General features: G+C 37.2%; 1 protein-coding gene across 4 annotated transcripts in view; it reads left to right on the forward strand.

The window, feature by feature from the left end:
• arid1b (AT-rich interactive domain 1B) overlaps positions 1-14,744 on the forward strand; it is an 84,576-nt gene that overhangs the window by 62,680 nt on the left and 7,152 nt on the right. For 2 of the 4 annotated variants that reach the window (XM_084433059.1, XM_084433060.1), the window contains 6 exons: positions 317-444; positions 1,376-1,482; positions 6,097-6,237; positions 9,208-9,417; positions 11,972-12,182; positions 14,334-14,472. In XM_084433059.1, the coding sequence (XP_084289185.1) occupies positions 317-444; positions 1,376-1,482; positions 6,097-6,237; positions 9,208-9,417; positions 11,972-12,182; positions 14,334-14,472 (936 nt within the window). The remainder of the gene's footprint in view (positions 1-316; positions 445-1,375; positions 1,483-6,096; positions 6,238-9,207; positions 9,418-11,971; positions 12,183-14,333; positions 14,473-14,744) is intronic. The other 2 variants (XM_084433061.1, XM_084433062.1) reach the window with 2 other exon arrangements.

Here is a 14,744-nt window from a genome sequence, read left to right on the forward strand (position 1 = left end):
GTGTGATTCGCAGAATTGTTGGTTGTTTTGGTAGCAGCAGTGTACAACTTTGACCGATGGATTGTAGATTGTACCTCATTTAAGACTTAAAGTGTAATATGGACTACAAACAACACAGCACAAAGCAACAGCACTTCCTTTTCCTTTGTGTATTAATCCTGAATGTCTTAACCCTCTCTACTGTCCCTGCATATTTGTTGCTTGCCAGCTATTAGAAGTAAAGAAGAAAAGAAAATAAGTGTACTAACATCTTATCATTGAAATCTTCACATCTTAAACAGGCTCTTTTTAAATGTCTGTGTCCTGTTATCCATAGGCCAAGCGGGTACCAGGCTGGGTCCCACATGCTTGGAATGGCTCCTGGAGGCCCCTACAACCATCCACCGAGCAACAGCTCAGCCAGGATGACCCCTCAAGGACCGTCCTACAACACAATGCCCACCGGTAAGCGTGAGAGTTTTCATTGATGTCTCAGTGTTTCAATGCGACAAGATTCCAAATATTTAATGCAAGAAATGTTCCAAATGTTTTAATGCATGAAAACTTGTGCAAACTCATTACCAATGCAAGATAACGCAAATGTAAAATAAAAATGAAATGTTCTTAGGATAAATAACCAGAGGGCAAATACTGCAGACAATTATGCTTAAAGTCCCCCTGTAGTCAATAATTTCATCACTTAAAACTCATCTTTGATCACCAAAATGACGTTTGAATTTTTTTTCCATGAAAAACAAATATTATTCATGCCTTAAAATAGCTTGAATGTAACTCTACACTCTTGCCTCATTTTGTATACGCGGTTCTATGAATATGCAAATGAGTCCCGTCTCCACTCACTCACACCAGCTCAGAGATCCACTCGTTGACGATCACACGTGGATCTGATTGGTTACAAGCTAGTTTGTGACGTCAGAAACACCAGCGATTTCAAACCGCATTTTTGAGACTGTCTTTGATTCACTGCAGTTTTAAAGAGAAAATACTCAGCAATGGTGTTGACTTAAAACATATTAAAAACATCACATAGACATATAAACAACATTAAAATATGGATTTTCACCACAGGGGGGCTTTAATTAATCGAGAGAAGCAGAAATTGGGATCACTATTAAAATACGATTTATCGTGTAGCTTCCTTGCTGAATAAAAGTATTTCTTTAATTAAAAATAAAATAAAAAACTCTTATCTTACTGACCCCAAATTGTTGAATGGTGGTGTATATTGAGAATATTCAATACATTCTGGAGTTTAATGCAGTATTTTTCTTTCAGTACAAAGTTATGACTTGACTAGTTTGAATATATACCTTTGTTTGGAGGGTGTGATCAGATGTTTGGCAAGGTGAGGTCTAAGGGTCTGAATTTCCTGTAGGGCCAATGACAGGCTCAGGGGACACCATGATGCCCACCGATCCCAAACAGAGAGCTGAGCACAAGGAGGAGGGCAGTACACCCGCCACAGATCCCCCTAAGCCAAAGGTATGAAGACATCTTTCTCTCTTTGACTCATTGAAGATGCTAACAGATAACTCTAAATCCCTGTAAATGGTAACATTACTCCAAAACCTTCTTTGTTACAGCTTACAAACAGTCTCTGACCTTTGCTTCAACCATAACTTTGTTAATATCTGCTCAGTAAAGGTGTAAAAATGAGTGCATTGGTCTGACACCGTGTCCTATCCAGTGATAAAAGTCTTAGTCCACTTTGAAATGTCATTGGTTCAATCTCCTGCTTCACATTCTTGTAAATTAAACATCTTTGGCTGTGATTGTGTTTTAACTTGCATTTTAACTTTCATCTATTTTTTGCTGCTGGAATCTTGCATTGTACTTGGGACACGGTGTGAGAGTGAAAATTAAACACCATAATTATGGAATTTAATAATTGGTTATAGCCTGATTATTATAATAATACCCATTACCAAATCCGCCAAATCTAGATCACCAATTTGCTTCCAGCACAGACATGTTCAATGGAGCACTGCCCAAAAATGAAACTTTAACATATTGTTTTAAATAACTACATTTTTCATCAGAGCATTGAAATAGAATCAGATTTTGACCAAATTGACCTTTTTCCCCAAATAATTTGCCAGTCGTAATCAAATTGTTGTCATGGTAAATATTTACATCCTACTGCTTGTAGCTCTTCTAGTTTCTCATAAACTGAGTACTGAAAGTATGTTGTTCTTGAATATTGTTCAATTTCACTGTGTTATTCAATAACCCAAGGAATATAATTCTCTCATGTGTCCTAATGAGCGTACATCTAAGCTCTGGAAGACCTTGCTTCAAATCTTTCTTGTGTTAACTTGTTCTTTCTCAGTCATTGCCCTTACTTTCATCAGAACTTCATTGTGTCATTAAGTTCAGCTTTCATTTGATTGGCTGAGATATGGCGCAGTAGCAGAGCATTCTCTCTCTGAACTCATCTTTCCATTCTTGCTTATGTGTCATTTTTTTTTTGTTTCATTTGTAATTCGATGTGATGTTTTGTTTTGTCCCCTTGCTGATCAGAGGGAAATAGTTCTGTCACTTTAAATAATTCTCAAAAAATGTCCTTTGTTTTCTTGCTAGCTCATGATAATCTTCGTACTTTTTTCACCTCATGGCATCAGTCGACAGTAGAGCACGGCTTTTTAATTTAACGTGTAGAAAACTTCACAACAAACAAGTGCCTTCAAACGTTGACCTTTATGTCTTGTCCAGCTGGCTGTTACAAGCTTTGTGTTGCTCTCCCTATTTCTGCTGACTTGTGTGTGTGTGTGTGTGTGTGTGTGTGTGTGTGTGTGTGTGCGCGCAATCCTGTAACAAGTATAACAAGTCATGCAATATAACACAGAGCTACTTGAAAGGTATGAATTGAGTCCAGCTCAGAGTGGTGCCAACTTCAGCCAGAACAAGAGCCAGAGTACAAAAAGAGTGTGACAGACAAAGATTTGAAGTTATACACAAAGTTTGCCAGTTTTTTGCCAAACTTTCTGAATGCTTCTCATGCTAAAGACAGTAGGCTTTGCATGGGAGGTTTTTAGGACCGTGAATTTCAGGAGAATGTTTTCGACCTATTGCGGATCAAGCTATCCTATTCCACTGACAGGGTGCCAGCACTCCTGCTGATTAGTGTTAATTTCGTTAACGAGCTTTTTCCGATGACGAGACAATGGCGAGGTAATTTAACGATAACTGTTACTATATCAACATGCGATATCGTTGATGAAAAAAGACGAGTCTAAAATGTAATTAAAAAAGAAACCTTTATTTTTGTCGGAAAAAAAGAGGAAACAAAATATTACATACATTCTCAGTGATGAACTGTAATAAATCCAAACATGAATCGCGACTATATTGTTTGTGGTAACTAAATTTGCTGTTGTTTTAATAGAAAAAAAAACATTAATGTAATTTGCAATTATTGGAATTACTATTAGGAATTTCACTGTTTTATTTTTTGAGAATTTTCTTGTTTTACCTGTTTTCATAATGTAGAGAGACGGGAGTGTGTTAATATATATGATAAATAGCCTGCAATCAATCAGGTTAGACACTGAAGACAAATAAACAGTGATAAAGAAAGAACAAAGAAACTAATAATAGCATATAGGAAAACAAGCTACAATAGAACAACGACACAAATGAAATAGACCAATCTGGAAAAACTTCCAAGCACTAGAAATAAGAAATAAATTCTATAAAGTAATGAAATGTATAAAAAAAACCACTGCATAGTCTTCACTGTGTAAATTAAATATACATGTATTCTTATTAAAGTTACAAAAGTGATTCGGTCTGTTACAGATATTCAGTTGTGTTTGTTCTAAGTTTAGTTTTTATGGACTTTTAGTTTGTATTCAGTAGTTCTTGTGTTCCTTGTTTCAGTGTCTCATTTGCTGTCATGGACATTCATGTAATTATCACTGGTGTTTTTCATTTTTTCCCTCATTTAGCCAGTGTTTAAGTTTGCTCTGTTATTCCTTCAGTTGTCGATTGTTAATTGTGTTAATGCTTGTGTTTGCATTTGACACACTAGTTTAAACCACGTTTAAACTTTTTAATCCTGCCTTCTGTCAGTCTTCATCTTCAGTCCTTGACACAGTCAAGAGCAATGAGGTATTTTCTCTTTTTTGTTGTTTGATTAACATTAATAATGACAGCAGGTCAATTTGGATGCTGTCACTTTAAGGACGACTGCATGGATCCAATATACTCATGCGTTTTCTTTCTCAACTGTTTACGTTCAATTAAGACATAAATGACTGTGTTCACTATCAAATACTTGGTCACTTTGTCAAGTCAAGTCACCTTCATTTATATAGCGCTTTTAACAATATGGATTGTTTCAAAGCAGCTTAATGGTGATAATTGGAAATTACTATAACAGATTGTTTAGGCTTTACAGCAACTCTAGAATAAAGTTATTGTCCAGCTAAAGTTAGTTTTGATTGATTGGTTCACTTCCGTTGCAAAGATCATTAGTTATTAACTTAGGAGCCGCTAACATGACACCGTTCTAACAGAAAACCCTCAACGCGCTCCGGCCCGCTCATTCGCACAACAACAGTTGTCCAATTATTATTATTATTTTTTGACTCACAAGTATGTGTATTTAACCGTTTAAGGCCAATTAGTTGGCAAAAAGCACTCAGTTTGACAGCGCTAAGAAACAGTCGTTCTGGCAGCACACGCATGTAGCGAAATAAGTTGTCTTTCATTGCTTAGGACGCTTCAACGTTTTAAAAACTCTTGTTTTTAAACCCCAAAACTTAAGAACGCCTGCAAACGATAAGCTTTAGACTGTGTAGCACAGCAACTTCATGTGAGCGTAACCGCGATAAGAGACGATAGTCCAAAATCTCTACCGGTTGACAAATTCCTGCCGGTTAATCGTGTAATTTCCTGATAATTTACTCTCCCCCCACATCATGTCTTTCTTTCTTCAAGGTTTTTGAGGAAAACACTACAGGATTTTTCTCCATATAGTGGACTTCACCGGGAATCAACGGGTTGAAGGTCCAAATTAGTTTCAGTGCAGCTTCAAATGACTCTACACGATCCCAGCCGAGGAATAAGGGTCTTATCTAGAGACACCATTGGTCATTTTATAAAAAATCAAAAAAACATTTATATTCTTTTTAACCACAAATGCTTGTTTTGCACTAGCTGTGATGCGCCACACATTACGCCCTCACGTTGAAAGGTCACGTTAGGCGAAACATGCTTGTCGGAAGTACCGACCTAGTCAAACACCCTTTACCAAAAAAATTTATAAATAAAAGGTAAACGAAACTATGTCGGATGATTTTGAAGTTGGAGGAGAAAATGAGACTTGAGTTTTTCACCCTACCCTACTTTTTTTTTTTGTAACCGGAACACGCGTGACCTTTCAACGTGAGGGCGTAATGTGTGGCGCATCACAGCTAGTGCAAGACAAGCATTTGTGGTTAAAAAGTATATAAATGTTTCTTTTTTTATAAAATGACCGACGGTTTCTCTAGATAAGACCCTTATTCCTCGGCTGGGATCGTGTAGAGTCATTTGAAGCTGCACTGAAACTGCAATTTGGACTTTCAACTCGTTGATTCCCGGTGAAGTCCACTATATGGAGAAAAATCCTGGAATGTTTTCCTCAAAAACCTTAATTTCTTTTCAACTGAAAAAAGACAGAAATGATTATTATGGATGACATGAGGGCGAGTAAATTATCAGGACATTTTAATTCTGAAGTAAACTAATCCTTAAACTTCTTATCTATTGAATCTTTGTATAAAAGCAGGATCCCACTTTTGATCTGATTATCAGCACAGCTGTGATTACCTACCACCAATTCCCTCTTGCTTGTGTAATCTGTACATTCCCTGCAAATCTTTATTCATTTTATTCGTTTATATAACTTCAAAGCTAGTTTGCGATGGCATAAAGCTGATTCAAATGACTTTGCAAATGACTTCTTAGTAAAAAAAAAAACATAGGCCAGTTCTGGCCAGTTATTGCGCATCGTTTCGATGGACAAGGAGTAAAGGTGATTTGAAAGCTGTCTCTCACCATTCACCATGTGTGTGGGTTTCTCTTTCTTCCCTATGTGTTCTCCCATCACAGGACAACTACGGTTCTCAGTGTGTGTCCCAGCCTCCCACCCCTTCCCCTCTGTCCCCCAGCCCAGCTAGTCTGTCCTCTTATCAGGGGGACGACAGCGATAGCATTAGCAGCCCTGCCTGGCCAAAGAACCCCAGCAGCCCTGTAAGTGCCTCATGCACTTTTACTCTCTTCTCTTTATTTTCCTGCTTCTCTTTCTTCTTTCTGTGGTTATTTAGGTCTCCTGTTTGATGGTGTGAGCTGTTTTGACCTCAGATATGATGTAATTAGACTTTCTCATTATGACACTCTACCACAAGATTGTTATACTTTCCCCAATTTCTTTTCAGTTATATGCTGTGTTGGGGAAGCGACTTTAAAACTGTCTCTTGCTAAGCTGCTCATAATAAGAATCTCAAAGAATCTACAAGCTACTGCATTGAAACTACATAAGGATGTTTTTAAATTAAACAGTTATATAAATTATACTTTAATCAGACCAGTATTTTTCTGGTCCAGATTGTTTTGTTTTTTTTAATTATGAATTTAGGTAACAGCATTATATAGAGCATTATTAGGTAATAACATTATAAACAATAACAATTTTGCCATAAAAAGGCACAAAAACCATCAGCTGTTGGTTCAATAAATAAATTAGCAAACTGATTGACTGCAGCAAACCAGACTTTGCAACGCTACATATGAGGGTACGGGACAGTTTATTACATCTTGATTTAATTATTGCATGGCTGTCAACATAATGTGACAACAATTGAGAGAAAGTAGCTTGTCACTGGAAAAGCTACTCTATTTTGAGAACTGCTGAGCTACAACAATTTCAGTAATTAGCTATTTTCCAACACAGGTACCAATTTTTTTGTGTGTGATATAGTGCCAAAGTGTTTAAATTGAAATAATTCAAACTCAATTCATTTTGCATTTGACAGCGAACACCATTGTAAAAGAAAATATCCTTATTAAAACACATTTAAGAAGAAGGATTGGGGAAGAGTTCACAGCTAACTTGTACATGGCGAATCAGCTTTTCACAAAAGTTTTAATGAGAAAGTCAGTTATTGGTTTTGTGATTCGTGGCAACTGGTAACTCGAACAAAATGGCAAGCTACAGTGTTACATAAAGTATCATGAGGGGGAGTAAATGATGACAGAATTTTCATTCTTGGGTGAACTAACCCTTTAAATCTGTTTAAAGTTTTTAACATTTCGCTGTGTTTACAGTAAAATAGTAAGTCCAGTCACAGTCTTGTACTCATTGTGGCTAAATATTCATATTTTTATTATAATTTGTGGCCAAAAAGTAGCGCAAATATAAGGCAACACAGCGCAAACACAGATAAACATGGTACCGTTTGAAAGCAGCAAGTCGGTACTTGGTGTCCTACTATACAGAAAGGCTGATATCATCACATTTGTACAATTTCAGTATCGAAATGTACCGCTAGTTTTGACAACACTACTTCAACAAACACATTCCTTAAATACTTGAGCACATTTGTCCAGTAAAACTTATTCTGATTCCTAAATGCATAAACATAATCGGAAAGTATTTCAAGCAATTTTTTTGTGGTTTAAATGTGGCCCTCTTGGCCTCTGAACTTGAGTACCTCTACCATACATTGTATAAGCAAGTGTTCTTTGAGCAAACCGTGTCATGCACAGGCACAGATAGTGCTGCTCAAGCACCTGCCCTTTTGCTCTCTGACTTGATAAGTGCCCTTTTCGCAAAACTTTTTTTTATCATTTTATATATATATTTAAATTTTCCGCATGGCATCTTTGCTAAATCTGTGGTCACAAGCCGCCACGCAGATCGAGCAGAGCAGCATTCACGTCTCACTGACCTGCATTTACTGGTGACAACCAGATTATGATAGTTTTACCCTAAGCTTCTGCGTTGTTTGTCACTGCTGTCAAATTAAACCACTAATACAATCTACATAGTGCCAGTCTAACGTAGACAATAGCCCTCCATTAAGCTTTACAAGAAGTAAGCGAGTCTGGTGTAAAATAGGTTATTAAATAAATAAATAGATAAAAATAAGGTTATTATTATTAAAATAGCATTGTGCAGGGTTGGAAATGCCACCAAAATTGATCAAAACGGCTGCAAAATTTAAGATATGAATTGTCCCTGTATTAGATTTTGTCTTTTATACCATATGATATGTCTAGGCAATTGTCACAGGAGAAAAAGTGTTGTTTTCCTGAATATCAGCACGATTGCAAATGTGAGATTCATTTTAATAAAACAGTTCAATAAACAATATTCATTTCAAATTCTAAACACGTCAATTTTGACTTTTTGCTCTATTTAACCAATGATAGTAGTTCCGAACAAAGAAGTTGCGCCTCCCCGCAACTCAGAGTAAATGAACGAATCTGTGAATTCATGTTTCTTTGCCTCACAAAAACCCTTTCTTGTGCATTTATTGTTGATGTGAAGAGAAAAATATTTTGTATGTAACTGGTGGCTTTTAGATCTTGGGTTTATTGAAGTTTTGAAGGTTTATCCTGCAGCCCGAACACTTTAATTAGGTCAGTTTGTCTAATTTGATTTGAATTGTTATCCTGGCTGTTGCCACCATTACAATTAAGAGTGTATCATTTCAAATTTTCCAACATTTCATATATATTCAAAATATTTACGATTCAAAACAGTAATCTCATAACATTATTCATGCAACTGTAATGCAGTGTAAATACATCTAAATAATAATAGCATAACATAACATATAGTAATATATGTCTGTAATGCACAACATTGATTTTGCTCATTTGCCAATTCCAGAATAATGCCAACAGAGGACATATTTATTTAAATGTGCAAATCATTTAAAGATGTTCTACAGTATGAAATGTAATTTTTATAGTAATTATGAGAGACTTAAGCACCTGCCCTCACTAATGTCTGTGCACGGCCCTGGCCATGCATCAATACTCATACCTGTCCGAAAAGGTTAAATGGTGAACTTTACTTGCATGAGACCATCAGAATGGGACATATTGAGCAATGTGGATAACACTTTTACTCAGGACAAAGAACGATGGGCTTCACAGTATGGGTGTGTCGGTGGCGATATATATCTCACTCTGTTCTGTATCCATCCACCCCAGAAGCTCAGCACGGGGAACATGACGAATGAGAAGATAACACGACTGTACGACATGGGCTGTGAGCCTGAGAGGAGGGCATGGGTGGATCGCTACATCTCCTTCATGGAGGAGAGGGGCACGCCGGTCCCGAACCTGCCTTCAGTGGGCAAGAAGCCGCTGGATCTGTGCCGCCTCTACCTCTGTGTTCGAGAAATCGGAGGCTTGGCTATGGTGAGCAGTTCTTTTGGTTTCTGTGAGAGTGCTGCCGTCTGTTCGTGCTGGGGTTTTAAAGGAGCAGAGCTGTGAAATGCATGTTAAAGAGCGGCGAAAGCTCTCGTATTCTTCCTCATATCTGCCTCAACCATCAATCACAGACATCAAAGAAACAGAGAAGGGAATTGGCTAAGAATACATTGCACCTGCTGATGGTGTTCTTTATTTGCACATGCTCTCTGCATTGGGTTTGCGCCTAGGTTCATGGAAGACAAAATATTCCAGAAAAGACAAAAAAATTGACCGCTGACTAGATTGTTACAAAGTACACAACCATCCTTTTATATCAGGGGTCTTCAACCTTTTTCAGGCCAGATTGGTGGATAAAAAAGATGAAACAGGAAAGTTTTATAAAACTGAGTCTAGATAATAACATGTATTTAGTAACATATCGATGTGTCCTTGTTACACTTTACATGTATGTACTATTGTAATAACAGCAAATTATACATAATTACAAGCAACTACCACTAAACCAAAGGCTAAATCTAACCCCAAGCAAACCTATAGTAAGTACATGTTTTTTAATATCACTCAGTATTTATTTGTCTAATTCCATTGTAACAAGGACTACATAAACATATTTACATTATTGATGCACATTGAATAAGTACCACATTGGCTTATTTTGAATATTTAACTGTGCATGCTCATTTTTTTTGTGATTACAATAATCTTTAATATTTTAATAATTGTTAAATGTAATCTCAAATGTTAAATATGAATATTTTACAATACGGTCTCATTTGTTAATATTAGTAAATGTATTAGCTAACATGATCTAATATATAATAAGGTGTATTATAGCATTCATTGATTTTTTTTAAATGTTCATTGTTTATTCATGCAAGTTCACTATGCATTAATTAATGTTAACAGATACAACTTTTGATTTAATTTTTTTTATTATTAAATGTTAAAATTAACAAAAATTATTCAATGCTGTAGAAGTACTGTTTATTGTTCATGTTAACTAATGTAGTTAACTATTATTAACAAATGAAATCGTATTGTTCACATTGGTGGAACAAACGCTTTCAAATTACCTCATGTCTATGAGTACCACATAATAGTACAATAATAATGAACGTAAACAACGTAAATTACAGCATGACGAAATGACTAATTATGAGAATGATGAACACTTGAATTATTGATTGCTATCAGGATGTGAAGAGACTTTCATCCAGTATTACAAAAAAAAAGTTTATGAAGAACATTGCCTACCCTAGCTTTAACTTGCAATTAAATCAGTCTTTATTAATGTACACTGTTAGTCATACCGTATGTAAGAAATGTATTTCAATTAATCATAAAATGGCCCTGATATGTCACTAGACATTAAGAAATCATGTTCATTTCAAATACTTATATCACTGACAACAGTAGTCCGGCCAGGATATTGTCATTTAAAAGTGAAGTTGCAGCCCACAACTGATGTTGATGTTGTCGTGTTGTGTTTTGGCCCGATGCGCCACCCTCCACCTATCTACCAATCACGAAGTCAGTAGTGTTTCGGCATCCGGGTTGCCAGCTCTGCTGTAGTTACCACAGCTGCAGCTCCAAACGTATGTTATGTACGTGTACTGCAGGGTAAGTTAAAAAATACAGCTGGTCGCTTTCACTTATAGCGTCAGCTAAATGAATAGCTGTATCTTTGATATCTGTTACACATAGGCTTGTGCTTGTATTTACGTTAATGACAGATACCTACCGTTACAAGTTAGACTAACAGCTACTGTTCTAACAATGTACTGTCACATACGAGCGTACATCCTTATTTGGCTAATCGCCATTAGTACATTTTTGCGATACATAATTACTTCGCAAAACATCTCTCATGAAGCATAAACATAATTAACAGAAAAAAAACGTACTGTGTAGGACTTGTCACTTGCCATTGGAAGCTCCTTGTAACAGCCTACGTTCCTGCTGGATCCTGCAGCCTAACTGGCAACCTCGAGTCAAGGGGGAAGCGGAGGGGATACACCGCTCTACAGTAATTTGAAAGTGATTGCAGTACCAGTTTTGGCCACAATCTTACATACGGTTCCTTTAATTTAGGGGGGCAATGAAACATTTAGCTAAACTTTAGCTTCTCTAGGTTAACAAATGTTGTTGTGGGTTTTTTTTTACAAAAAAGAGATCAACTAGTCCCTCAGTAGAACTGCCACAGACCCCCTGTTAAAGACCCCTGCTTTAAATAAAGCTTTTGTTTACCACCAGCTTTCTGTGGGCGGTAATCGCGCAATGCTAATTATTTCTGGCTAACAGTGATGATGTTTGTGAATCCTGCGCATTCTATAATGAGCCTCATTTACATAGGAAATAGGTATGTTTATAAAAAAAAGAAAAAAAGAAGAACAATGAATACATTTTTTAGACACATATATCGCCTGGATAAGCTAAACTGGGGGTGGCGCGCAAATCAGTTACAGGGTTAGATGGTTGAACCACTTAGTGAATTGATTGTTTCTCGAATGGTTTTGATTGAAAATCTCTCATTGAACAGGTAAATAAGAACAAGAAATGGAGAGAGCTGTCCACCCACCTGAATGTGGGAACATCCAGCAGCTCTGCCAGCTCCCTCAAGAAGCAGTACATCCAATACCTGTTTGCCTATGAGTGCAAGGTGGAGCGTGGAGAGGAACCCCCGCCTGATGCGTTCAACATGGGAGACAAGAAGCAGACACAGCAGGCCAAGATCCAGCCACCCTCACCTGGTGAACAACTTTACAGGATTACTGTGGGGAGAACAGACTGCTAGACTAGACTGAAGGCTTATAGCCATCTAATCACTATGCTCCATGTTTTAAGGACTACAGTCAAACCAAAATTTTTTGTTATTTTTCTACTAGTGGGTGCAGGACACTATAGTTCATTTAGGTAAGTGAGGATAGAATAATAAGTAAACTATGACATATTATACCCAAAAATTCTTCATACAGTGGACTACCAGTAAAAGGTTTTTTTTTTTTTTTTTACTATAGTGAATAAACTGTGATAATGTGAGAAATGAAGGTGTCTGACCAAATTTTGGTTTGACTGTATGTCGTTTATTCAGGTGTAACCCTTTATTTTGCCTTTTTGTTTGAAATTATTTGATTCGAAACTCACTCATTAGTGTTTAAGAAAGTGAAAGTGAAAAGAAAGTTACATGTGAAGGCTGAGTATGGGAGTATTTGGGAGTATTTTGTAGAGTATTTGTTCTCTGCATTTAACCCATCAAAGTTGTCAGATAACAATCTTGTTGAAGAACATTCAAAAGCCACGTTTCCACCGAAATTACCTGAACTCAAACAATCAGCATGGTCAGCGCCCAAGTCCCACCCCTGAAAGTTCCTGAACTTTGATAAAGTACTACCTCGTGAGCAGGGACTTTCTGAGGGGGACATTTTTACCTGCAACTTCATTTAGACCTGGTTTCCTGTGGTGGAAACGCATGTAAAGCTATCCATGGAGAATGTCTTGACTGAAAACCTTATCCAGTGACTTATCCTTAGGACAATTCACTGATTAAAAACAACAACCCAAATATCAACCATCCTAGCAACTTAGTGGCCAATTTTTCATTAAAAGTTTTTCTATTTTTTTTCCTCAATTACTTAGCTGTAATAGTGATGCTATTGGAGTCCAATATAATCTTCATTAAATTCTTAGATTCATCTGCATCACTCACATGTCTCTCTGGTCTGCCTGCCTTATAATGAATTCAGAGCGGCTCTAGACAGAGCTATAAATATCTGACAGGTGATTGAGTCAAACTGAGACGGAGGGGGGGAAGGGGTGAGAAAGAAAGAGAGCTGCCAAGCTGCTGGCTTAAGGATTCCCGTTCCCCCTCTTCCTGAGGCTAATGACTGATGACGTCACAGTAAAGAGAGAGAGAGAGCTGTCAAACAGCAGGGGAGGGATTCCCTCCAAGTAGATTAATGGGGGAGGAGTGTGGGATAAAAACAAAAGTGACCTCAGCCTGACCCCTCGCTCAATGCAGACCAGTGAGCCAGCGCTTTTTTCCATCTCTCTCCCTCTTTCTCCCGCCCTCTCCGACTCCCAGAATATGCGTAAGGTCATTGGCGGTCACACAGACTGGAAGTGTTACAGCATAGCACCATGTATTGTTTACTTTCAGTGCTGAAAGATGGTTTTGTGGCTGGCAGCAGATCAAGGACATGTAAAGTAGACACTCTTTCATTCCCTCGTTCTTTCATTCTAACCCAATTCTTTTAGTTCCCTGCGCTGAAATCTTTTGAAGTACATTTTACTGCTCTGAGCTGCGGAGGAAAATGCAAATTGGTTTTATTACTTTGCATCAACTGAACCGTAGAAATTTCAGACGTTATTAGGACGGTGTCCTTTTATGCCATTGCATTTCTATGGAAATTAATAACTGGTGTATTCAAATGTTATTGGATTATGGAAATGCAGTCTGGGGATTGTAAGATTTGGGGTTCTTTCCCTGGAGCTTGGAGGAACTGATTAGGACATTGTCATTTGCTTGTAGATTTATAAAATACCATTAAAGCACAATCAGAATATTATAATAATAAAATATTTATTTTAATGAGGCTTTCATATTATTTAAATTTTGGTAATATGTAGTTCTTTGTTTCACGATGGTGGGAAACAATTTGGATTCAGGGAATCACTATGTTGTTATGAACACCATTTATCATTGTATAAATAAATGTAAAAATCGTATTGCAAAATTGCATCTTTGCAAAATAGTTTGAGAGCATCGAAATGTGTATAAAAAAGTTTCCAAACCTTACTTTTCACTCCCTAAACAAATGAAAGTGATCAATAAAGGGGACACTCATTTTTGTGTACAATAATTCTTTCAACATAACGTAGCCCTTTTCTACTCTGTTCAACAGCAAACTCAGGCTCTCTTCAAGGGCCACAGACTCCTCAGTCTACAGGCAGCAGCACCATGACAGAGATGCCAGGGGACCTAAAGCCACCAACACCGGCCACCACACCCCATGGACAGGTGACCCCACTACCAACTGCCAGGTGGGCTAAATTGATGTATTATATTTTAGTGTCTGTCAGTGTTGGGCACTTGGAAAATGTAGTGAGCTAAGCTAGCAGTTACTCTACATTAAATGAAGCGTCTCTACACTGAAGCAACCCCCCTGGGAAATGTAGCAAGATAAGCTCCATGGCAAAAGTATAAACTATTTTACTACATATAGATAAACTATAGACTACATTTAAACACTTTTTTTTTTTTTTTTTTTTTATATTAAACCAACCATTCCAAGTCAATGCTATCTCAGTGATCA

The sequence above is a fragment of the Rutilus rutilus genome (assembly GCF_951802725.1).
Source record: "Rutilus rutilus genome assembly, chromosome: 15".
Taxonomy (NCBI): Eukaryota; Metazoa; Chordata; class Actinopteri; order Cypriniformes; family Leuciscidae; genus Rutilus; species Rutilus rutilus.